General features: G+C 44.5%; 1 protein-coding gene across 2 annotated transcripts in view; it reads right to left on the bottom strand.

The window, feature by feature from the left end:
- RFX4 (regulatory factor X4) overlaps positions 1-24916 on the bottom strand; it is a 98127-nt gene extending 73211 nt beyond the window's left edge. For both annotated transcript variants that reach the window (XM_054080888.1, XM_054080879.1), the window contains exons 1-2: positions 24788-24916; positions 6107-6193 (exon numbers count right to left, since the gene is read on the bottom strand). In XM_054080888.1, the coding sequence (XP_053936863.1) occupies positions 6107-6193; positions 24788-24830 (130 nt within the window). In that variant the 5' untranslated portion in view covers positions 24831-24916. The remainder of the gene's footprint in view (positions 1-6106; positions 6194-24787) is intronic.
- Positions 24917-26670: the final 1754 nt, after the last annotated feature.

The raw sequence follows: 26670 nt of genomic DNA on the forward strand, positions 1-26670 counted from the left end.
CCTGACCAGAGTCCAGCATCCTGCCTTGGCTCCTCTGTTATGCTGACCAGGGAAAAAATAGGCAGCAAGGCTGGGTGGGAGTTATGGCAGCTCCCCGGCTGTGTGGCACAGAGGCTGCTGAAGCTTCCTGCAGCCACGAGCAGGCTGGTCTATCCTGCTGAGGCCCCGTGGGTGCCCAGCAGCGGTGGCCAACAGAGACCTGGGACACAGGTCACTGCAGCATTATTCCCAACCACAGCGTTTCAAGGCTTTTGGTGTTGGGAGGGAGACACCACAGCCAGGTACTGCAACCAAAGCTGCCTCCTCTAGACATTGGCAACACGGGTGCCCTGCCCTCCTCCTGCACTCCCTTGTCTTCTTGCTCAAATTGAGGTTATAGCTTTCTAGGTGCCAGTCATCCATTTGCTTAATCAGTATTTTCTATGTCGGTGTCAAAGCCTACCATCTGCTGGTTTAAGTTCAGCATACAGTTGCTTTCTGCCTTTTTGGAAATTGCTAGGGGGATGCAAATTTGAAAGGCCAGAGGGGAAGCTGTATGAGGAGGAGTTAAAGTCACTTGGTCTGTTCACCCTGGAGAACAGGAGACTGAGGAGAGAATTCATGTTGGTCTACAGCTTCCTCACAAGGGGAGGAGGAGGGAGCAGGCATTGATCTCTTCTTTCTGATGACCAGTGATCAGATCCAAGAGAACGGCAGGAAGATATGCTGGGGGTGGGTGGGTTGGTGAGCTGGATATTAGGAAACGTTCTTCACTCAGGGGGTGGTGGAGCACTGGAATGGGCTCCCCCAGGAAGCAGTCATGGTGCCAAGCCTGACAGTATTCAAGAAGCATTTGGGCAATGCCCTCAGACACATGGTGTGAATTTTGGGTTTGTCCTATGCAGGGACAGGGGTTGGACTCGATCCTTGTGGGTCCCTTTCAACACAGGACATTCTATGATTCTAACCCCTTGTCTAACTTATGTGTAGAAATCCAAAACCTCTTCCCATGGAATCAAGAGACACCACTTCCCCAGAATAATTTTTTTAATTATCGTTCTTGATTTAAGGGAGCTAATATTCGAAAGTCTGGTTTTAGACAGTTTTAACCTGTCCTAGCTAGACTTAACTTTCCCCTGGGTATGTGGCACGTTATCAGACATCAAGATAATATCTAAATTCTACAGTAGTAAAGTCTCTACATCCCTCTTCCTTTTCTCCCCAACTTGTTTTTAATTTACATTAAGACCTGTGAGCAGGTGCTTTACTGAGCCTGCCCTCAGACACACTACAAGGCAGCCATACTCAACTCCTCCCATAAAAGGATTCGTATTAACAACATAAACTAACAATAAGATAAAGCTTCAATTTAAATCTCCCTCCTCAGGTATGTCTGCTTCCAGGGGATCCTTCTTCAAGACTCTCTACATTCTCCACCAACTGTCCCTTAAAATCAGGAAGGAGAATGATGTACTTTGAACTTACTGAAAAAAATCTTTCAGTGCCATTTTTCATCAAAACATTACTCACTGAATTATTGGATTTTCAACACAACTACTTTTTTTCACAGAGCTAGTGCTCATCTCCCTCAAAATCAAATCCCTGTACAAGAAAACAGAACTCTTCTTTGTTTTCTGCCAACAGGTCAGCTGTCAGCCAAAACGTTTCTCATTTTCACCAGGTGTTGGCTAAAATATTTACTTTCACTTTTTTTATTGAATAGATAGAAAGAATTGCACTAGGGCGCTTAATGGCTTCCCTGCTGAGCAGGGAATGTTTTGTGTAACTCTTGCCTCAAGTTGATCCCAGACATTTTTATACAGCATGAAAGTGGTAAGGAACACTGTTTTACCTTACTTTTTGACCTGTCATTTTATCAGTCCCTACCAAAATAACACAGTAGATTAAAATGAACCCATACCTTTTAAAATTCAATACTTCTAAAATCCAATCTATTTTATAAAGAAAGGAAGTAAATACACTGAAAAATAAAAAAGTCTGGCTTTGAGGCACTGTCAAAGAGTGGAACTGACAATTCTTCTGTGACAAATGCAAAAGGACTTGAAGTCATGAGGAAAAATCCTGCTCCTGATGCACCGCTGTAAGTGTTCACATGTATAGCAGCAACACAACACCCCAGGGAGAAACCTGTTTGCTGGAAGCAGATCTAATGTGTTCATTCCACTTCCAGCAGGAGGACTACCAGCATTCTAAGGAAAGGTGTTATTAAGGTACTTGATTAGTTGGGAAACCTGGTACTCATCCCAAGCTGAAAGGGAGTAATAGCTTAGGTAGTTGCAACTAAAACTCTCAGCACAGAAGAGGTCTTCAAAGATATTAAAAACTGGGATCATCAATGTACTAGGAAAACAGTATTTCTTGGTTCCCAGAGATACTGGAGAATCTTTTTCTTCCCAAACTCCATGGAAGTTTTCTTTGCTAACAGCTGCATCTCTTCTAACATGTTATTAGTAACTTTATATGGATAAAATCCTTCCCTTAGTTTAGGTAGCTCCACACCTTTAAGAGGAATATTCTCTATTCCCCCTGCACTCTGGGTCTTGACTGTTCTCAAAAGTGATTTGCCCACAGCTAAAATTAAGTGATAGTAAGAAGTTACCTTGTATAATACTTACATGTAACAATAAGTAAGATTCAGACTCATTAGGCTGCATTCTATGATTTTAAAGTAGTGGGATATTTTAAACCCTGTGAGAAACATGGAAATTTAGTTCTGATTGACTACATATGATTGAAAATAAAAGAATTTTCCCAAAGGAAAATTTCAATGAAATCAAGTAGCTCTTTTTAAAAGATTTTTTCCAATGGAAGAATAAAAGGTTTTGTTCAAACAAAAAAATTATTGGATAAAACTTCAATTTCATCCAGTTGGAACACTGATTTTGAAAATTGCTTTTGCAATGCAGAAAGTATTCTGATTTTTTTTTTATTTTCTCTCATATGAACTGTCTACACATTCACATTTCTAAACATGCAAAAAAATTGGACAAGCAACCTTTCCACTTCATCATGTAATGTCACAACTCCTTCTCCAGGGAACTGAAGTTGAAACTTTCATAATCCTCAAATTGTATTCTTCCAGAATATATAGCAATTTGGAGAATCTGACTCAACGCAAAATACACAGAAAATGTTGGGTTGGTGGGTTTTTAGCTGTTAGATAGGAAGTTGCACCATTCCCTTTTCCTGTTGATCTTTTGACTAACACGTGGAGTGTGGAACTGGTGGAAGGCAAAATGTTTAAAAAACTGGAAACCGAAATAATATTTACGTAGAATTTTTATATTAGAGAGTAAAAGCTGTGTTTTGGGAGAGGTCAAAAGATTCTAAGAGGGTAAGAAGTGCTTTGAGAAGCAGCGAGATCATGGGAATGCATAGCTATGTGTCATTGCTTCACTCCCCAATGCAATGGAGGTTCAAGAGGCCTGGAGGGGTGTGGATGGGAATAGAAGACGGCAAAGGACCCCTGCGACCTGAAGTACAGGTCCATAGTATACTTCAACTACACGAAGGGAGACCAGAAAAAATTATTTCTCTTGTCCTAAAACAGTATGAACTCTAAAAACATCCTGGAAAAATAGTCACAAGAGCAAGCATGACACTAAGAACATTATCAACTCGTAGTGCAAATTCTGGACCTTCACTGGATGCAAGGCCGAAAAAAAACCTGACACTAAAACCGCATTTTCTCTGGTTAAGTCCAGTCAACACGTACTTAATGTATTTAGAGATAAAAAAGTAGTCAAGAGAAAAATGTATGATGGTTTCTTTTGGCTGCAGGTGCAAATTGGAACTCCACTGACTAACAGCAATTTGACCACTGTTTTAAAGAATTCAAATAGAAGTACATAGTTTTTTTTCTGAAAACATTTTGCCTCCTGCTGTTTGTCAATGTATGACAGACGGTGGACAATGAGGGACACAACAGTTTGGATATTCCTCAGTTAGTGTGCGGGCACTGTTAGAGAAATGTTAGAAAGAACTCAGGGGCTGGAAAGGAGCACGTAGATCAATGATTTCTAAGGTGGAACTTCTAGCTTGCTTTGGATTTCCCAGATTATTTGTCTTCTTGATGCTAGGCAAGTGGTTCATTTTATTTTCCTACTCTTTTCTCTTCACGGCCTCACTTTCTACCTCACTCTCCGTAACAAGGAAGGTTTTCCAGGTGGATTAGTTCTCTTATCTGCACTGTAGAAATGCTGGCATCATTGCAAAGAAAATGTATGGAAGAACTGGCTATCAAGAAGGAATCCAGATGAAATCAACTCTATCGCTCATTTAGGTTTCCACTGTATATTCTTGACAATATCTTCTGCACACAAATTGTAGGATAAGTTCATTCACATATTTGTTTTACCAGATCTAAATTTACTGCCTTTCGTTATCATCACTTGTTCCTTAATTCCAGTACCAGATAGGACGGTTGTTTATTCTGTTATCTTCTCTATGTTATTGTGTGAAACACCTGCTCTTGCTAACCCATGCAGGTCCATTGTCAGTAGGGGTGTGGAAGATTGCTCATGCTTGCATTTAAACTGAAAACATATATAACAAACTACCACTGGTTTCACTGCACCTATTTAGTGTAACAGATCTAGAAAAAAACACAGAAGCAGACTGATAATTATGACAATGTGTGTATATATATATATATTAAAAATTATAGCTAGTGGTGCTAAAGAATTACCTTGACAATGCTCTCTTACGCTGTGAGTATGAGGAAAAACTCACTAAAGTCAATAGGGTTGAATCCTGAATTCTGACCCTATTAGGAGTCTGAAGTTACATTTCATTCATTACAGATTCTTCCCATCACCTTCTCAGTAGCATCAGAGTGAAATAATTTCAAAAATCTCACAGGTTCTCATAAAATGCAGATTAACAAGTGGATACTACTTAGTTTTCTCTACAATTCACTACAATTTCATTCTAAAGAGTAACTCATTTCAAATTCCTTAATTTTTAAAAACCAAAACCACCAAACCTGTCCAAGTTTTATTGTCTTTCTCTATGGATTCTTATCTACTGTTCTTAGCTTGGGAGCTGTGAATAAATGTCATGTTTCTAACATCTCTTTTCTCCTTCAGGAGATCATCCTTCAGAAGAGATCCCTGGACAAATAAGAGTAAGGCCCCAATACAGAAAATTCAGTGATCCACTAAATCACTGTGCTGCAAGGCCTGAAATTTTACTGTGACATCAAAATAAAGTAGTTCTTTTAAAATGTAAAAATTGCAAAAGCAACATTCAGCAATTAAAAAGTGATTAAAAATTTATTTTCTAAACTTAACTGCTTGAATATTACAAAAAAGTGAGGTTTTCAGGATTAAGGAATTCAGTTTACATTAATATCTTGCAACATGAACTAAAATACGAAGAACAGAGGGGAAAGCTAACATGAGGGTTGTTTTGATTTAGGCAAATTAAGTAGAATAGAATTGCATGAACTGGGAAAGTTAAATGGTAAACTAAAAATTGTCTTGCAATTTTAAAAAGAAATAATTAGGTTATTTTAAGGTATTTTGTGGTCATTTTAATTACCTGCTTTTGTCAAAAATCAAGATAAAAAATGACTATAACAAGAGGAGATAAGAAAAAAAATAGCTATTTTTATATTGGCTAAATTTATAATTGTTTATTCTCTATGACTAAAAATGAAGGAATGTAATGATTTAATATGTGATTTTTTTAAAATCTGATGATTATTTAATTCTTAGAATAAATATTTTATGTGTATGACCTGACATAATACTATCAAAAACCAGCAAAATTTTACCTGCATTTCAGCACATGGTGTTCACCGGTGAAAAGCAAAACAGATAGTTATATTCATGAGCTAATACTAACAGCACATTTTAGAGGTCGTCAAAGCTTTATTCAGTGAAACACAAATTCTTCTGGTTGTTATAACTAACAGATAGTATTACATCATTTTAAATAATGCAAAATAGCAAATATTCCAGAAATAATTAGTAAAACTATTGGATCTATAAAGTGAGATGATTTTCCAAACTACAGAGTGCTAAAAATATCACTGAGAAGTACCAACATATCTAGCAGGAAATTACCACTTGGACACATCATTTTAAATGAACAAGTTACTTACTTTCATCATTAGAAACATTCCCCAGAGAGGTGTGACTGGAATAACGTTTGTTTTCACTTTCATTGAGACATCGTTCAATCCAACTCTCTGCAAAAGAACAAAGATGCTCTTTTTTTAGTGTTTGTCTTTGCATAAAAAATAAACTTCCAACATATAAAACTAAAGAAAGCACTGGTTTTCAACAGATGGTGTTCTGTAGTGTTTCTGTTAAAACACCCTCAGTCTGAAGTCATTTAGCAAGTAAATCCTTTCTTGCTTTCTAACTCAGTTGTTGCTTTTCAGTTTCTTTTTTTGTTTGTTTTTTAAATGGCAGAAGCTGAAACGCTTTCCACGCACATAACAAAGCTTCTCAGGATATTCTTTCTCTTCTCTATCACATGATACATTTTAAAAAGTAATAATCTCATGTGAGCAACTGAAACACACAAACTGCATTACTTCCTAAATATTAATCTGGCAAAAACTTATATATTAGACCATTTCCATTGTTTTTGAAATTACTCTTCATGTGAGTAAAACCAATCATTCATAAACTTTTGTTACACTGTGGCTCAAACTGTGCTTTCCAAAGTCAATCGCACAACTCTGTTCACCCTGGTGGAGTCCCAAGCCCTACCGAGATGTTTCCTCGCTGGTGTAAGTCCAGTGAAGAAAGTCAGCAGCCACTGAGCTACTCAAACCCTTGCCACTCCACGGTAGGCACTCCACAGCTTCTGTCCTCCCTCTTTCTCACTTTCTACTTATTCCCACCAGTCAGAAAACCTACAGCATTACATTGGTTTGACTCTGCTTTTCCTCTTTCTGGAAGCTATAGCATACATCCGCTGATGACTTTAGGGGATGCACCAGGCTCAGCAGAATTTACTGTTACAGGTTTTAGGGCAAAAGTTGCACCTTCCTATGCATTTCCTCAGCCAAAGCATGAAATTCGAGCCCCTGAGTCCGCCTGCAGTTTCTGAATGTTGCTACAATTAACTGATGCGCCTCACAAGATTCTTTTTCAAGGGTATAAACATTTATGCTCATGGAGATCCCTGTGATGAACGCAAGAAAAGCAAAGTGCACGTGGAAAGGCTGCAAGGGAAAGCCACAAGTTACAACAAAACATCCTATGGAGCAAATTAATCCACAAGAAACAAGGGGAAACAGGCCTCGCTGTCAGCAAACTGCCAGAGCCAGAAACACCTTCAAAGACATAGAAATGGCTGCAGATTCCTTTCCATAAGCCACCCTCCAGACACATCAGGCTGCCAGCACAGTGCAGGCAGCAATCTGCCAGCCAGAGAGAGCCCATCACCGCAGCAGGCTTGAAGGGGAAGAAAAAGCCCAGTATCTTGGGAAAGCTGCCCATCTGATTTATAGAAGGCAAAAGCTGGTATAATTTCATTTCGGCACCAAGTGCCAATAAATAAATATACTAATTGTCACAGCCAAACGCATCCTGCAGAAAAAAATTATTTCTATATCCAAAGCAGTTGCACAAAATTGTAAATGTTCCTCCGTACATATTTTCTGCACTGCCACACAAAGTAAAAGTTAATGGCATCTGTGCAGGACTTCAGGAGTCTAGTGAGAGCGCTTCATGCCTGTTTGTCTGCATGTTCACAGCAGGAACATGTTGCAATGCTGCCTTCATAGGTACGAGCATGTCCTCATTCACCATCAAACTGTCACATGCCTACAAAGCCTCAGGACCACTCTGCCTCTTCCCTATAGCCTGCTTCTTTGAGGTACTTCTCTGAAAATCAGCAAAAATAACCCTTGTTGTCAATAGATTTTTCAGGATTATTCCTTCTTTCATTAAATTCAACACGGCCTTGTATAAAAATCACTTTAAGGCTGCTGACACCCCAATTTATGACTTGCTAGCAAGGCCACTGGTGTCTAATCACGAGTCCATTGCGACTCTGAGGCTCTCTTCTCGTGCAGCTCATCTGCGTTGGGTGGGGGTGCATCACCTCCTTGTCTAAAGACCAACGCAACGATAAGGCTGCTTCATGGCAGATTTCTTTTACTAACCTAAAAGTGAGCTAAAAGTGTCTCTCCACTACCATTTTAGTACTGTGAGCCGGAGCACAGGAGTTTGGATCTTCACGGAGCACTACGAGGTGAAGGGAAACTTGCTGCTGACGACAGCATCAGAGAGAGGTGCAAGAAGCCTTGAGAAAGATTACCCTACCTCCTCCTCCTCCTTTCAGCACACAGCCATGGCTGTATATAATTCCCTTGGCTCTGAGCCCAGCTGCAGGGAGTAAAAGCAAAAGCGGCTGCCATTAGCACCAAGGAGAGACCGATGCCCAGCTCTGCCCTTTCTTTTCCTCCCAGCACCGAGAGCTGGGAAGCTGAGATACATCCTCTTCCCTCTGCAGCGGGGAACTGGCAGCAGCCATCTTTACTCACATCCCCTGCCCAAGAAGTAGGAAAAAAAACTTTTTAAGTGTCACTCACTAAGAATTTTCACCATCCTTATTCACGTACTGCCTCCGATAATTGTGTACATATCCCTTTTTCATTGGTAAAGTAAGCAGTTTAGACTATATATAAAGATATAAAGTCTCAGGAATAGGGCACAGTTACTGTTTAATTATGTGCTGCAACTCCTTTGGTCCTCAATCCCCCCGGTTCAGCTCACTGCAGCCCGAGTCTGGCTTTGTCTTTGTGGCCTTGCATTTAAATAGCTGATAGAAATTCTTCAAGCCTGAAAAGATACATGACCTGTCTGGCAGCAAAGAATGAAGAAAACTAACTCTTTTGAGAAAAAATGTCAGGGAGTTTATGGCAAATTTATCAAATTATTTGGCAGATGACAAAACCAACTATACTGAAAGGCTGTATTATCTCATAAACTGAGTGATGCAAGTATAAATAAATAAGTATTCTAATAAACACTTTAATAAGTAGATACTTTTTACTGTTTGTGTAAAGAAAAAAAGTTTTTACAAAGCTTTTAAGTCCCAATATTAATAAGAATGACTTCAAGTATTAAAATAAAATACAACCACGGTTTTGCTGAAATTTAAAATATTCCCTTCAGGAGCCTACATATTCCAGATATGACAGCACCTGCCTAAATTTTCAACAATAGAAAAATAAAAAACAGAGAATGAAAGTAAAAAAAAGGAAAGAGAGAGAGAGAGAAAGGCAAAGCAAACAAAAAGTCAAAACTAAATCTGACTGTTAAAAGTTTCTTTCAGAGCTGATGCCACTAGATCCTGCCCCAGCATAACGAACCCACTGGGTAGAGCCCTGTACACATCAAATGCTCTCATCTTCACAACATGTGGGTGTACAACGAGGCTGTGCCTGGGCCCGTCCCAGGCAGAGCAGCTGCAGAGCCAGGGTAAGAGACATGTGGCTAACCGTCGGTGTCTCTAGGCTGAGTTTCATCGCTTACTCCCAAGGCTGACACCAATCATGCTACACCCCTGCTCTAGACAAGTATCGAGTCACACGTTGTGGAAGGTATTATGTCATTAAAGCCTAAGTTATTGCACTTGGACCTTACAAACTTCTCATAAACAATATTTCACATCAGGAATAGTCACAGAATAACAGACAGTTCAGGTGGTGATAAAGCAGAGGCAAATATCAGATCTGATAGAAATGATGTGTCATTAATACAACACGTAGGAAATAAAATTTTCTAGTGGGAGGCACTTGTGAAAGCAAAAGAAAATACATCCTGTCTCATACAGAATGTATTTTCACTCGTTGCATTTTCAGTGTACCAAGCCTTAAGGCACTTCCTCTGCCTGCTCTCAAGGACTCCTTCCCATCGCAAGCCCCAGAGTACTCTACCTTGGTTGTGCCAGCACAGTAGTTTGAGCAAAGATCAGCACTAACCAAAAAATATCCAGGCAAAGTAAATAGATTAATGAATATCTAGTAGTAAAATGTAGTGTAGTCACATACTGGTAGCTATGTACAGTGGCACAAATGGAAACCGTAAAGTCTCTTTAGCAAAGGATGCAAGTAAGTTACACTTCATGGCATTTTGAAGATGTACCTTTAAATACTGTGTCAACTATTTAATTTTGCAAAGATTAAAACTGAATTACAGTGAAGCCCAGGACTAGGTCCCTCAGCCTTACAATTTCTGTTATATAATTTTTCATACCACCAAATAGAAATACATTATATCTTTTGCAGGCTTCCAACATAAGGGAAAGGAGGTGGTTATTCAAATTCCAACAAATTTTCCAGTGTCAATCTTCTCACAGAATAACTTTTCATAATACCAATACAAAAAAAAATGGTTCCCAAAGAAGTACTTAATGATGGATTGAAAAGAACTCTGGAACTAGCTCTGGGCCTCATATTGCCTCTTCCCTTTTCGATCTTAATCTTGCTAAAGCTGACGCATCCACTGAACCTCAAGCATGACAGTACTCCTCTTCCATTTAAAAGTCCCCACCACACTTTAAACATCAGAAGTTTAAACCAAGCTTTTTTTTTTTTTTTCCAAAAACTGGCAGAACAGCAGCCTGCATGGCTTTCCCTTGTCCCTACCAAGGCTCTTCTCTTCCCACTGATGAGCATATTTTTATTTGCATGGTCCTTCACAGACTGAGCTGGGAAGGCAGGCTTGGGACTCCCCGAAATAGAGGCAAATACACGAGAAGGTGCTTGTGGGCAGGAGCTTTCATGAACTATCAAAAAAGAGAATAATGAACTGATTTTTGAATGTATCTTCAACAAAATTATTTTGAACATTACCTCCTTCAGAAGGAAGAGTTTGCTCCTGGAAGACACCTTTGAAAGGCTTCTCCCTACAGAGCCTCAGTTGAGGTGAGAGAATACAGCAGAGGTGCTGCATACTGCCAGTAGATTTAATGACATAATTACTCCCTCTTGTTTGTATAATGATTATTGGCTTAGCGTATTTGCAGCCCAGAAAAGAAAGCATTCATTGCTCCCACATGTGCATGGCCATAGCGAGAGCAGAGAGAGAGCCACCTGGGCTCTGCTCTGCAGAGACGGTGGGTCTGATCGCAGTTGGCAGAGGCTCATGCAGCTGCTGTCCTGTCAGGAGGTGTAAGAGCTGCTGCAGTGATACCTCACAACCTGTAATCACAGCCTCTTATGGCCTTCGCGAGCCACCGTGACCTGATCGGCACCCGAGCAGGATGGCAAAAGCAGCTGGTAGGTGACCATACCCAGAGCCACTGTTTCCACTCTGTAGACACTTATGTGCATGTGCATCCTGAAGGGAAATGAAGAGATTTTACAGCCAGAGTGAAATTGGGACAATCCAAGCTGCATTTTGCCTCACCTCATTACACTACAGGGGTACAAACAGTACTGGTTTGCTCCACTTATGCCATATCCTCTGTTCGGGGTATGGTTGTGTCACTGGCATAATTCTCAATCACTATTTTTTCTGAAAACCTACGAGGTGAGAATCCACACGTCCTAGAAAGACAGTCAAGACTTTTGGTAATCAAAATATCAGTTTGCATAAAATCGCCATACGCTTATTCCACCACAGCTCTAGCAGTTGCACAGAAATCCCTCTCATCTGCATTCGGCTCTAGATTGAATCCCACACGCCAAATTTCAAAGCAGTTTGCCAACAAGCACGACAATTTAATTTGTGATCTGCACAAGGACCAGCATTTCTTCCACAGAAATTTGTCACTAAAATCTAGTTACCACTGGAGTAAGAACAAAGATTTGCCAGGATCCAAAGCACTGTCTAAGCCATCTACCAACTTGGATGGTGCAGCTGCTACAGTCCAGCTCCTTCTGCCCTTGTAATTTTTCCCCCAGTTTCTCAAGGCACATGTAGAAAAAAGTGGCAAGGAATTGTGAATAAATGTATATAAAATGTAGATAATGCAAATATAAAGGGACCACTAAATATTAGTGGATTTGCAAGAGGACCTGTTGGAAAAATGAATATTCGCAAATTATAACACTTAATTCTACAGCTCCCACAGCAGAGGAGGAACTCTTGTCATGCATATGGAGCCTTAGCACCCTCTGAGTTATTTGTTTGTTGTTCTTGGAGCGAAGAGTTACTCATCTCTTCCTGCAGCATCTCTTTGCCAAGTATCTCAGTACCAAACTGGCCAGAAATACTGCCGAGCTGTTCATCTGATCTATTAGGCCAAGAGAAAGTGGTTACAAACAGCAGGTTTAACAGGTAAAAGCAATACTTGGAGAGCTCAGGAGACCAACCAAAGGTTGTGGAACCCCACATTTCTACTGCTATAGCCCATGACACCAACCAGATATTGTATCTATTACAAAATTTTTCAGTGGAGTTCATGGAATGGTATTCTATATATTTTCTTTTCTAGGAAAACCATCTCTGCCCTGACAGGTTCTTCTGTTGTGTGTCCTAGAACAAATTCTGCAGTCTGCATGATCCATTGAGCCTTTTCTCTGCAGAGGTTGACTTGCTGATTGTGGTCTGAAGACATGCTACCACCCACCATATCCTCTGTTCATGCTGTCTGTGTGGCACCGTTGCTGTGGACAGAGCAACCTCTACAAGCTGTTCAATTAATGAAATCTGAACAGTCTGTCTGCTTTGACTATTTCTTAGTGTGCTGCACACCATAGTAAATTTCTAACTAATGTATGAATGAAAGTAAAGAAAAAAATGGGTCAGTACATCTAATATTTCTTCTGGTGCAAATGAAAACCGTACTTTACAACACTTCCGCATCTTGGATCAGTTGGTCATCTCAACTTGGAAGACAAGTCACTAGTTTAAAAGTCTCTTAAAAGCAAAACAGACTCACCCTTTCTGTCAGGGATAATAATCAAGAGATAAACCTGAAGTCTGACCCTCAAACTATCAAAAGCCTGCTCTAATACCTACTGCAGATCACACCTGCTCTGACTAGAAAAGGATTCATGTTCTGAATCTCCCACACACCTTGCAGCGCAGCACTGTTTGTTATAGGTAGATCCGACACCTGAAAAGCGTAATGCTGCTGGAGCGCTGTGAGGGCTGGTTACAGAAGCACATTCAAAGCTTTTCAAGAACCACACAATTTGAAAGAAAGCAATCAAAAAAACCCCACCTTTGTTCTGAAACCTCAGACTGTTGTAAAATCAAGATGGGAGCAAGATGTCCTAGCCTGGCCTCTGTGCGATGCTATGACTAACTCTGTGCCTGTAACATAACAGGGCTTGGCAGCCACTGGCTCCCACAGAGGGCATTAGACTTACCAAAATCAACTTAGAACAAGCAGAACAAGCTATTAGAGACACCTAATCACACACGGGGGATTTTCTAAAATTAGGGCTTTAGTAGGGGATTTAACCTCCCTCCTCTCCACTGATAAATTAAAGGTTTGCAAGGCCATATCAAGGCCATTGTCCAACTGCTGTTAGCTGTGATTACTCCATCACACAGACACTCTTAGTTCACAGAACAGCTCCTCTTTAACCCAGAGTCTGTTTTTTTTTCCTTCCTGCCTCATTCATCGCCATCAGCCAGCAAGGCACATATCCTTCAGTCAGTGTGCACGAGCTATCAGGAACATGTTCAAGCTCCACAGGAAATCATGCCAGTGTCCTCCTTGGTCCTGCATAGCCATCTTCTGTTCTTCCAAGAGACCTGCTCCTCAGGGAGGACAGTGACACATGGCCTTGGTGCAGATGGTAGAGCTGCTACCCTGACAAGCTGCCAGATACCTTGATGCTTTGTTTGCTTATCTAACCTTTTATTTTGTTTCCAGCAAGGGAAAATGTTGGGCACTCTTGTTGCAGTCCTTCCTTTTGTTCCCATAACTTGGCATACAGTTCTCTTGGAGCTATTTCAGGGTTAATGGTCATTGGTCCAGGGCACTTACTAGATGCTGGCAGGAATGCTTTTGTTCTTTTTCTTTGACTTGTGATTTTTCTAGTGAGGCATCGTGAGATTCACTGTGATATCATAAGAATGCAAAGCATGGCTCTCTTGAATCTGCTTTTTGTTTTGTTTAGGCATGTCTTCACTGCAAGTACTGCTTTGCTGCTAACCCATTTCATAAGGTACATTGAAAACTGGCATGCTGTGTTTAAACTGATATAACAAAAAGCACTATGGTTCATCATCTTTTAACTACTGTAGAATACCCGAGTAGAGAAACAGCAATTTATGAGATACTGCATTCTTGATATCTTGCATACTATACAGATGATCAGCTAAATGTGACACCTTTGTTGATGTACTCAACAATATTCCTCATTAAGAAGCTGAGTCCCAAATATAGATTAAGCACCCTCGGGAACCCTAGAATCAAGAATCCTCGGCATATCAATTCTGGATTAGAGCAGCCTCCAACCTGGATCAGACAGGACTTCGGAAGTCCTCTCTGTTCCCTTCTCTGGAATCACATACCACATTACTACTGTATTTCCAACTCATCACGCATATTAATTGGGAGTAACCCTTTCCTTCTCCTGTACACACATAGACGCTATCTATCATTTTATTTTGAAAAGTAAGTTTCACCAGACCAGTAAATAGCCTCTTGAGTTTCGCTGCAGCGAGGCCATTGCTCGATTAACGAGGAAGAGAATCTCACTCTGTCCAATTTCAGTACAGTGATATTTCCTCACTTTCACCTAGCTTCATTTGAGCTATTGACACCAGTATCTGACCAATGCAGCTCTCCCAGGGCACTTGACTTACATGGCTGTGCAACATGCTGATCTTTTCATCAGTAGAATAATCACACATTATGATGGACTTCCCAAGCACCAGCCCTGCATGCAGTGAAGTGTATCTTCATGCTTCTACAGTATGATGTGTTGCAGATCCTCAGTCCTTCAGGATCTGCTGCATGAACCGGTGTAAATGTTATCATTATCTCCAATTTAGCTGAAATGTTTCCTTCCAAGGAAACACAATCATGCCCCTTGATTATTGCCAGTCCCATTCTCTCCTAGAATAAAGGTCAGAGTATCTTGATGCCCTTTTTGCCCCATATTTTATTAACTTCTTATGCTATAGAATTAAAATAAGGCACACAAGGCTGCTTATAGGGCTTCATCTCTGGATACCTATCACAATGCCACTTATACTCCTGCCCCACAGCAGCCTCTGCTCACTAGCTCTTGGATTAAACATTCCTGGCTGCTGCCGTGTTCCCTCAGCTCACCAGTGTGCAAGAGAAGACATGGAGTCCTCAAACCCTTAATTCAGCTCTGCTTCACTACAAGGGTGGAGTCATTTGGTTGAACAGGAAGTCTGAGACTCAACAAGAAACAGAATTTGCATCAAGTACCCATGAAATGCTTCCTTCTGACACAGGAGCCCATAAATCCAGCAGACAAGCCAAGCTGGCACAGTAGTGCATCAGTAAGACAGGTCCGCAAGGATGACGGAACAAAATTATGTGAGATAGTGGTGGGAGGTACACAAAACGCTGGCTGTGGTGCTTGGAGAAGCAAGAGAAGAGGGAGAAGGCTGGTTGATGGAAAGCAGGTGAAAAAGAAAAGAAAAGGAAACAAAAGAATAAATGACAAAGAAAAAGATATGGTCAGAAATGAAGGATAGGAGGAAAGAAAGGAACTACAGAAAGGGGATTTTAAAAAAAAAAAATCAGGAGAAAAGAGGTCAGCTCTGGAAGGAATGGAGCTACAGTGAATATTTCTCATTAGAAAAAGCATCCAGTCAGGCAGACTGAAATAACAAGAGACAGGCATGTACTTATGTGCAAAGAAAACTCAGGTGTCAAGACATAATCGTAGCAGTAAGAAAGAGATGATCACTTGGCCGAAGAAGAGAGTGAATCAAAGGAAAGAGACACTATATTTACTCAAATGGTGGCCCCTTCTCCTCACTTTGTGGACAACTATTCCAAATCCAGCTGTTGCTCACTACTCTCAACGGATGCAACCATTACACTATTCACAACCACGTTACGAGCAAACACAGCACTAACTAGACAGAAACAAATTAAGAACGCCATTTCTTCCAGCTCTCAGAAAGCTCCCAGAGAGCATCCATCTGCATACCAAAACTAACAGAAAGAATGTTAATAAATCATCGTAACATACTCCCACTAAGACTGGTACCTCTCAGAACTAATCTGCGTGTACAGAGCCGGTATCTCATGCTACTAATTTTACAGTTTAAATGTGCTCATCGAAAAGTCTTCACTCAGTCCGGATGTGCCTAGACTTACGGATTCATAAATGTTGTATGAATTTAGTCCCTTCTACGCAGTCTTTTCCCTCCCTTCAGAAAGTACTATGAAAGTAGACAAGTGCTCTTAAAACTAGGAGCCTGGCTTTCCTGAGAAGACTCCAGTCTCCTCTGAACAATATGCAAAGCAAACTCAGGGAGGGAACATGAGAAAAAAGAGAAGTCTTCTTTCCTCCTTCTTTTTTTGCCTAAGACTCACCAAAACAAGAGTCTACTATTGAATATTCAGTGCTGAATACTAACTGCTCAATAGACGGTCTGTTTGCAGAGCTCAAAGTGGAAATGACCCAGCAAGGAGTAGAGGTGAACACGCTGCTCCATCCGTATGATTAAACTGCTCTGTAAATGCAGTCCTCCCCACCTCTTTATAATGGAGGCCATTTGCTGCCCCTACCACAACTCATTTTAAAGAAATGTTTGCATAAGAGGGGCCCCCACACCAGTATTGTCCCTGTGACTCGTTGTTTCAGAGAGGAATGTGAGCTCCAACTTTGGGAAACCTGTGCTAGCCAGTCAATCTGACCAGCAGGATCTGCTATTGCCGCAGCTTGGAAGGAAGAACAGGGCACGTTTTACAGAGGAGCAGAGCGCCTTTGCTGGGTGTCCCTGCTCTCAGCCTGCACAAGGCACAGAGTAAACCTCACCTAGTAGCTGCCTTGTTCTGCCGTAGATCTTGGAGGTCTCTTAAGCTCTCATCCTCTGTGTCAGTGCGTTAGTGTCACACAGTGAGCAGCCAGGAGGCCCCGCTGGGCCACAAGCCAATGTGCAAACACACTACGCCATTTAGCATACGTGCTATTTGCACACAGCCTCTCATAAGGCAAAATTTTCCTTGATAACCTACATATAGCTCATTTCCACCCTCAGTCCTGAGAGCCCCAGAAGAAGCAGCCTTTTACAGACATGAGCTGCATGCTGCAGACCTGTTGTGCTCAGCAGGAGAATTCCTGGTCTGGCTCTCCTGCCACATCTGACGCCAACGGGATCTCCACCTTGCGCACAGCACCGGGCATGGCTCCTCTCCTGCTGACCCTGGGGTACCAAGCATGTTAGCCAGCAAATCTCTGACCCACTGCTCAGCCAGATCTGACATGCAGAGACTAGAGCTGAAGGGCTGTGGTGAGGGGTGGGTGAAGTTCTGCAAAAAAAAACCCATTCCCTCTATCCAATGCATGATCCGACGTACCAGGGGAACAGGCGTCACAAAGGCAGGCACGTTTCAGTCATAGCGGAGTATGCAACTGCTATGCCCTGACAATGTAGCGGGACTCCATTTCCACACTTGCTCGCACCACATTTTTTACCACGTCTATCAGGTCACTGTCATCTCAAAGGCCAGGCAGGAATTTTTATTTCCTGGTCTTGCTTAAGTTTCGTAGGGAGTAAAAGGACTGGAAGAATTTTACTTTTCTCTAAGCATTGAGGATGGCAAGAGCTAAGAGCTAGGTACCTACAAGTTATCCACAAATGCTAAGGGCAATAAATATTCATTCACTTAATTAGGACATCGGGCCACATGTCCAGGGTTAAACTGGATGTAAGATGAGACGGGAGTCACAAGAGTCAGGTTGTTGAGGACACACACACACTTGACAGAGAGGATTGGATCTACTTTCTATGACTATCTATGAGTTTTATTCAACAAAGAGCCTCTTTCTGCAAGATCCTAGAATAGCAGCAAAAATGTGCAGCCTTCCCTGGTTGTCCTCTGACACACAGTCGCTTTTGGTCTTTCACAGCAGCAGGTTGCACTGCTGTTACAGGGTGCTGGAAGTTGCCATGGGTTGGGGAAAGGATGTTCTGTGGGACCTTTCAAGTTAGGTGTGCACAGCTGTCACCATAGGGGTCTGGGCTCTGGGATACAGGTGGTTCATCCTAGCATTGGATCAGTAAAAATGGCTGCATTGAAGAAAATGTGATAGTCCAAAAGTATTATTCTAAGCAGTGAAAGTTTAAAAAGAGGAGAAAGCACAGCTGAGCAACAACAAGCAGTTCTATTTATGGTGACAATACTCTTCAAAACTTGTAGTCCTTACTTCCAAGTAAGGATTTGTAAACTTGAAACTTGTAGTCCTTTCTTTCAGGCAAGTAGCCCTTTTCTAGATACAATCTCAGCAAGCAAACCAAAACCCCTAGAGAACAGGATTTAGTATTTCTAAGTGTCCAAGCCTATGTTGTGGGTTTGATGAGCACCCAAACCTCCAGCAGGGTGTTTGTCCGAGCAATTACTAGGGCAAGCCTAAGAAACAGATGAAATCCCAGCATATATCCCCAGCCTACTGCTCTGAAATTAATGCCTCTCATTACCAGGTCTGTATGTTTCAGGGAATCGCTCATTCAGAGAATGTTCCAGCTATCTAAAACATCTTTTTTCCCATTAGCGTTATATTTAGGACCCTGTGCAAAAACGCTCTGGATAAGCTGCTAATTAATTGCAAACCCATCACTCATAGCTGCGAATCGGTTCCTGTAACAAATTCCATTTCAGAGAAATTAAGTTCACTTACCAATAAAAGAAAACAAAGTGCTTAATTGTAGCTGAAGTGAAGAAAATGAGACAGCGCCGAGCACTGCGTTTTAGTCTTGAGGCAATTTAAACTGCAAATAAGCTTTTGCTTTCTTACTGGGAGCAGAGAGAGCCAAAGCTCTATTTAACCCTCTCCACTATTCCTGATTTCAAATTTATCAAAAAGAGAAGAATGGGCCAGAATATTTAACCCAACACTTATTTATGTACAGAGACTGAAACTGCAGCTCTTACCGCAAGCCAGAAGGACTGACCTTACACACCATTTCTAACACTGACTAGCATTTTACAGCTAATAAACTGCTCTGCAGGTCTCCTGAGAGAAAATAAATGGAGAAGAAGACAGGCCAAGACTGCTAGTTATGCAAGTAAAATATCTGCAATTAAGTTATTACACATTCTCAATGTTAGGAGAGAACATTACGAGCTAAACCTGGGCACCTGCCCTCTCTGAGGCACACGCAGGGACTTCAACAGGTGTTTCCCTTACACGGCCATCATAGGATCAGGACTCATCTCTGAGTACAACAGCAAATTGTACTGCAGCTTTAAATCCACACAGAAGCTCTCCAACACATATATACAATTCCATAGGACCTAAAAGATGCGTGTAAACACCGTTTTAGCACATATACATTTAAAAAAAAACTACACAAGCCTCCACTGGCTTAATCATCATTATGTACTCTTCCTTCCTACACTTGTTATCTATAGGATCGCTCAGCCATCAAATATCCTTTATGCTATACATCTTTCTAACTAGAATGTTAGCAATCAAATCCCCTCGGCCGCCGGGGCGCTGGGCTCCAGCAGGGTTGGATCGTACGGGGTATTCATTTTCAAACACAATGAAACAAATAGAAAATCCAGCACTGATGCAGGGAAACAGACAAGTGGGTGAACTCAGAAAATTCACAAACCTCACTGCTCACGGAATTGTGAGCTAATTATTTGGACGCGAATGTCACATCAAGTATCCCCAAAGGGCTGACCTTATATTTGTATTAGTTACACGACAGCCCACTGCTGCTCTAAAGGCTTTGTCATGAACCATCAAGCCCCGGTTGTATTTAAGGCCACCTCTTCCAAAGTCTTCGTCTGAAGAGGAACTAATATTTCATCACCGCGTGGATTTCAGTGATCCCATGATTTCATCTTTATTTTGGTGAGGTGAAATCCTACATATAGAAATAGTATCCTGGGGGAGGCTCCTCCTTACAGCTGTCCTAACTTGCAAACCATTTGCAAATTAAGCTAGAAAAAGGCAAAGGTGTTACAGTGAGAGGTGCTCTGGATTTTACAGGTACGCTGACCTTCTTCCTTGCCTGCACGCTCAGTGCACTAGTGGCTGAAAAACAGCATTATTTTATAGAAGCAACCAAGTCAACAACCCTGGTGGAAGCAAGGCACGGTACCAGTGACTTTCTGCAGGGCAGCTCTAACTCCCACTGCATGTATGTCAGCACAAAATGGTTTCTTCTAATTCCAAGGAGATCTTTTTCTTGATAGATGTTTGCTACAGTAAAGGTGCAGCTGTGACAGAACAGTTGAGGTTACAGGTTCTTTACAGGGTCATAGACAAAAGTTCGATCTCTCTGCATCCAGAGTCCCTTCTTTAAAGAGGGCTTTACCTAAATAAAACCTCGAGGCTGTGATTCAACTGTCACTTAAATAAACAAAATAGTTTCCTACAGTTGTCTAGCTATTCTTATGCAAAAGCTTGCTTAAGGGTTTTTTTTTCCTTCCATTCTTTTAAAGAATTTTTCTTTCTTGCACATAAACAACTGACTGCAGAGCAGTGAAAAGTACCAAAAGTCTCTCTCCCTGAGTATTTTAGAATTAATGCATTAGCAGGCAAATAAATCATAAAACTATTCTTATTCTCTGAGTCAAACTTACAAGATTAACTTCTCCATTCAAGGTTATTTTGACCAAATTACAAACCTTTAAAAAATCCCCATGAATTTTACCAACTTCTATAAAGAACAGTCAGGAATGAAGACCCGATTCAGTGCTGAGACTTGCGTTTAGACCCTGGTTCTGTTGCTACTGAAGGCAGAGGGAGCTGCCAAGGATTGGGCCCTACTGCACAAACACTGTCCACAGGAACTCCGCAGCCAGCAGGAAAGAAAATATTTTTGTTGATTTATATTCGTTGTTCCATTTCTTTAACTTGTGAAATCGTGTAAGATACGAAATGACATAAGATAATCAGGTTCAATTATATAAAGGACCAGTGGTATTTCTCTTAGGTATCCATAACATATCAAATGTAGGATTCAAAAGAATCATTGGATATTCTTAACTGCTCAGCAGGTATAAGTCTTAAAAGCACAAATCCCACAACAGTAAAAAACCTTTTTTTTTTTGTTTATTAGAACAAAAATAAATCACATTTTGGTTGAGTATGAAAAGTACTCAAGGAAACTGAGAACAATAGCCAATAGCAAGCTCCTGTTTAGCTGTTAGTAAACTGTGTTGCAATAAGAAAAGCAAACAGTTTTCAGCAGCAAAATCAACCACTTGTTCTGATCAAAAATCATCGAGCCTTAGGATCACACGCTTTGGCATTGTACATATGCTCAGAAATGTAACAGCTGCTTTCCCAACTAGCATTCAAGTATTTACGATCAATATTGGTGATTTCGTTAATTGACACAGGATATGCAAGCCCTTAATTCTCTTCGATCAGTGCTTATGTGCTAGATCTTTTTTAAATGGCAAGCTCATAGCAAAGGTCACCCACTACTACCACAGCTCCCATATGTTGATAAAACATAGACCAAAAATAAGAATATAGACCAAAAATAAGAATATAGACCAAAATCTGAGCACCACCTCAACATGTGCCTCTCAGACGCTGGAAGCCGCTTCTCATGGTTCACCAGAACTGCTTTAAGGGCCTAATCCCAATGTCCTTGACAACACTGAAAGACTTTTGGGGGGCTGTAATGGAGTTTGGATCAGCTCCTAAGTCTCAGCTTTGTGTCCCAAGGATCTCATCCATCTACCACTTCGAAATCAGTGGAGTTTTTGCTTGGGTCTGACATCGAAATACTGAGGGATATTTCTTGACTCGTAAAGAAAAGTTGCACTCCAAGAAAGCGCCTCCTGCTCCTGACGCGGTGCGGGAGGGGACCTTTCCCAGAGATGCTGAGGGGACAGAGAGGGATGCCGGGGGCACAAGGAGGGATGCCGAGGGGACAGGGAGGGATCCCCGCCTGCCCAGTTGGGATCTCAGTGTAAGTCCCTGGGAAAGCTCCGTCGGGGCAGCGGGATGTGGGGCTGCGCACTCGAGGCGAGAGGGCTCCCCTTCCCTCCGTGTCGCCCCATCCCGCTCCGGGATCGCATCCCGGCCGACAGCGCTCCCCGTGCCGGTGTCACTAGGGGGGGCTGCGGCTGTGGAAACACGCTAGGAACACTCGGGATCTCTCTCCCCGAGAAGTCTTTTCCCCGAGCCGCCCTCCGGGCATCCCGGGATGCTGTCCCCGAGCGCCCATCCCGGTCCCGGTGGGAGGAGATGAGCTCCTCCTAGGGCTGCGGTCCTCCCGGCGGGATGCGGGGCACGGAGGCACCTGGGGGGATGCGGGCTGAGAGCCGAGCGCAGGGCAGCCTCTGGGATCCTGCAAGCCCCCCAAAAACTAGTCACGACACCCCCACCACCCCCACCCCTGGGAGAGCCCTTTGTGCCCCAGAGCGAAGGGGCGGCGGGATGGGGGGCTGCAAACTTCTCCCGGGGAGTCTGGAAACTACGCGGATAACGGCGGCGGGGAAGCGATGCGGGGAAAGATGCTGCAAACCTCCCGAGAAGAGAGTGTGTGTCCTCTCCAGCCCAGGAGGGTCCCGGGAGAGTCCCGAGGGTCGCCGTGCCCGGGATGAGCCGTCGGGGCCGGGCGCTGCGGCCGCTACCCCCGCCTGGGACCGGGAGCGGCTGGGAATGGGGGTTCCCGCACCCCCGCAGAGCCAGGGATCCGCTTAAACCTCGGTGACAGCCCCCGCGGGTCCCTGCCCAGGTGAGGGGAACGTGAGCCGGACCCGGTGGAAGCACACGGTGCTGCCGGGGGAAGGAACGGAACCGTTTCCCTGCCTTAAAATTAGATCCCTGGGTGATTAATTTTCTCTCTTAATCCCGCTGTTTTAGGGGAAAACTGTTAAGGATAAATTAAAACATGACTAATTTTTTTTTTTTTCGATGAAGCCATATTTCTCCACAATGCAAAAGAATCTTTACATAACAACTGAAACTCGGGAGAAAAGCTAATTGGATTAAGTCCTCTGAAAGGGAGGTTAAGGTGTCTGAATGAGACAACTGCAAAGCTCCACTTTTCTTGCCATCTGTTTGGCAAGACTAAAGTGTTTTCTGATTAATATTGTCTTAATCAATCACGGTGCCGTTTATTATAACCATACTGAATTTAAGGAACGAATAGGACGGAGCCTCAGCCCTAGGGTGGACAGTTTTGAAGGCAGAGATAGAAAATACGGGGCATTTTGGGGTTTGGGTTTGGATTTTTGATTTCCCTAAAGACCCCGAGGACCTGCCAGCACTGCTCTCCTCTCCGCCTCGAAGAGAAACTCTTTCTTCCACCCCATGAACTCGCGCACACGCTCGGACACGAACACAACGATTCCTTCCCCTCCGAGCACTCCTTCCCCGCAACAACCCCCCAGCTTTTGTCCCGGGTCCCGGCAGAAGTGGCTCAAAGACCGGATTGGTGTGGGCGAGCGCAGGGCCAAGCAGCATCCTATTTTCTTTTTTGTTGTTGTTTGTTCGTTGTCCTTGTTTTTAACCAATATTTTAATCTTACAAAATGCCCTTCGGCTCGTCTCGAGGGAGGAGAAAACCGTCGGATGAGAAAACCTTCCTCGCTCCGCCGTGTCCCGTTTCCACCGCACCGGGAGAGCCGGGACGGAGCCCCGCCGGGACGGAGCCGTCGGGGCAGGACCCGATCCGTCTGCGGGCTCCCGCGGGGCTGGGCTATCCCGGCTGGCCGCTCCCTGGCCACCTCGCCGGCTATCCCGGCCGGGCACGGCGATGGCAGTCGGCTGCGGGAGGAGCGGGCATCGGGGGAGCCGTCCCGGCGCTCTGCCTTTCCCAATCTGAGAGCTGGGAAACGCCTGGACAGAGAGGGAGGGAGGGGCGGGGAGGGTGTTTTCCAGGGCTAATAAAATAACTTCGAACCGCAGAGGTTACGGCCGGGGGGAAGACGGGATCGGCACGGCGGGGGATGCGCGGGCACGGCCGGCGGGGAGGGAGAGAAGGGGCCGCTGTTTCAGGAAGCTGCGGGCTTGACAGCCGCGATGGGAAGCCCTCAGGCTGGACCCTGCAACCGGGGACACCCGGGCCCCCCCCCTGCCCTCGGGCGGCCGTCGGGGGGCAGGGAGCGGGCGGCAGCCCCTTCGCCTCCCGCCGCGGCTTCTCCCCTCTTGCGGAGTCGCTGGTGGGACTGCAGCTGCCCTCCTCCCCTCCGCTCTGGGGATGCGGGGAGAGGGACCCACCCCACCCTTCCCAAACTCCTTTCCTTCAAAAGCAGCCCAGCTCTGGCTCTGCCTGCGGGACGAGGCGACCTCGGTGCTGGGCTCACCCTAAAGCCACCGACCCTCTTCCCTAAGAAACCTCCTTTCCTCTCCCCTCTGAAAGGCTCCACTCCAACCTAAGCAGAGCGCTTACAACCAGAAGCGGAGCGGGAATTATTTAGCCGGCCGGCAGCCTACGGAGGAGAAAAGAAAAACAAAACAACAACAAAACAAACCCCAAAACTAGAAAGGGGAAAAAACTCAAACCAAAACAAAACACGACACCCTGTGCTCCACCGTATCCACAAGTGCAACCGCAGGGTTCCAGCCTGGGAGGGAGGAGAACTCCCTCCGCACCTCGCACCCCTCACCCTCCCGGGCGGATCCTGCCCCCGCAGCCACGGTCAAGTTGAAAAGCTCTCCCTGGAGTGCGTGGGGAGCCCTCTGCCTGCGGGGACACACACACACACACCCGGCACACACTTACCTGTGGAGTCCATATCGGGTTCCTCCAGCAACCCGCAATGCATGCTCTTCCCATGGACGGGACGGGAGCCCCGGGGTGTGCAGAGCCCCTATCTCAGAGATGTGCGGGGGAGAGGGAACGGGGCAGCGGCCGGGGGGGGGGGGGGGGGGGGGGAGGGAGGGCAGAGGCAGAGAGTTGGGGGGTTGGGGGAGAGAGAGGGACACTCCGTAATCCAGCAGGGCAAAGCCAGACCCGTCAAAATGTTTGCGGATGTTTCATGGGAAAAAGCATCATTTTATAGAAGCCCTGATGGGAGAAATGTCATTGATAGGCCAGCCAGCCTGATGAATGGCTGCTACTCAGATGGGGATGTGGCAAGGCTCAATGTGAAGCCCATTGTGATGCTGTTTTGAATAAGAAAAGCTTTCCTCCAAAAAGGGGGGCCTTAGATCTACGCAATCCCAACACTTCGACTTCCTTCTTCTATTAGAGCATTAGAAACGTTTTTCTTATTTAAAGTTCCAGCGGCCCTTCCACTCCTCCCTTCCCTCCCCCAGCCCCCACCCAACGCCTTTGGCTCATTACAGCCCCGAGATCGAAATTGGCTTAAATCTTCAAACGGGCAGAGGAGTTGGGGTTGTGCTCTTTGGGGCTGCCGGGTGTGCCTGGAGCTCCCCTCCTCCTCCTCCTCCTCCTGGTGGGCTCTGGGTTGGGATCCTTCGCTGGCACATGGCGTTGGAAGTTGCTCAGCTTCTCAAATATCTTGTAAGCTTAGTTTATTGGGATGGAGAGGGGAAAAAGGGCGATGTGTGTGGGGTTAAGGGAGTGGGTGAGGGGAGAGAGGCGGCGATGGGTGCTTTGGATGCACCATCTCCCCGCAGCCCCGGGAACGGGGGGGGAAGCGAGGTGGGGGCTGCCCCGAGAGCTTTCCGTGGCACCGGAGGGAGGATAAGCGAGGGAGAGTGGCTGATCCCTGCGGCCAAGAGAAACGAAGCACCAAAACGGGTGCGTTTTCCACCTCCCGCTCCCTTCCAGCTCTCGCCCGAGGGTGCCCGGGTCCCTTCTCGCGGGGGGAGAGGAGGGCAGGACGGAGGCTGGAAAAAGTTGCTTATTCTGCAGGCGGTTGGATGTGTTGGAAGTGGAAGTAAAAGTGCAAAGCTAGGGCTCTGATAAAAGTGGCTGGTTTAGGGAAGGAAAAGCTGTGATTAGAATATGAATAGAGCTCCAGGAGAGGAAGAGAAAGGGGGATTATAGCTGAATTACTTTGACCATGGACAGAGCCAACGTTTTTCCACCCTTCTCCCCCTCTCCCCTCCCTGCACCCAGACTGCCCCCCTTCCCTCTCCCCTTCGGCAAGGGAAAAAAAAAAAAAAAAATTAGAAAAAGAAGCCACAACCGCCAACCCCACACGGCAAAACAAGCGGCGAGGCTGCAGGAGGGCAGAGCCAGCTCTTCCCAGCGCCTTCCCTCACACCCCGCGGGCAGCCCGGCCCCGGGATAGGGGGGGGCACAAATGAGACCCACTCCCACAACGAAGCCCCCCAGGACGAGTTTTGGGGGGGGGGGGGGGGGGGGGGTCGTGTGGCTGGAGAGGAGCTCAGTAAACGGACATGTCGGGGGGGAGAAAGTGCAAACACTGACTCCGCTGTCTCCCCCTCCAAAACTCAAGCCAAAGCAAGGGCTATGTTATCCCTGGTGGTGCTTTTTCCTTGGCCTTTCCACTAGGGAAGCCCAATCTCTTCCTCAGAATCATAGAATCATAGAATAGTTAGGGTTGGAAGGGACCTTAAAGATCATCCAGTTCCAGCCCCACTGGATCAGGCTGCCCAAGGCCTCATCCAACCTGGCCTTGAGCACCTCCAGGGATGGGGCAGCCACAGCTTCCCTGGGCAACCTGTGCCAGT

Source organism: Cuculus canorus, chromosome 1 (assembly GCF_017976375.1).
Source record: "Cuculus canorus isolate bCucCan1 chromosome 1, bCucCan1.pri, whole genome shotgun sequence".
Classification (NCBI taxonomy): Eukaryota; Metazoa; Chordata; class Aves; order Cuculiformes; family Cuculidae; genus Cuculus; species Cuculus canorus.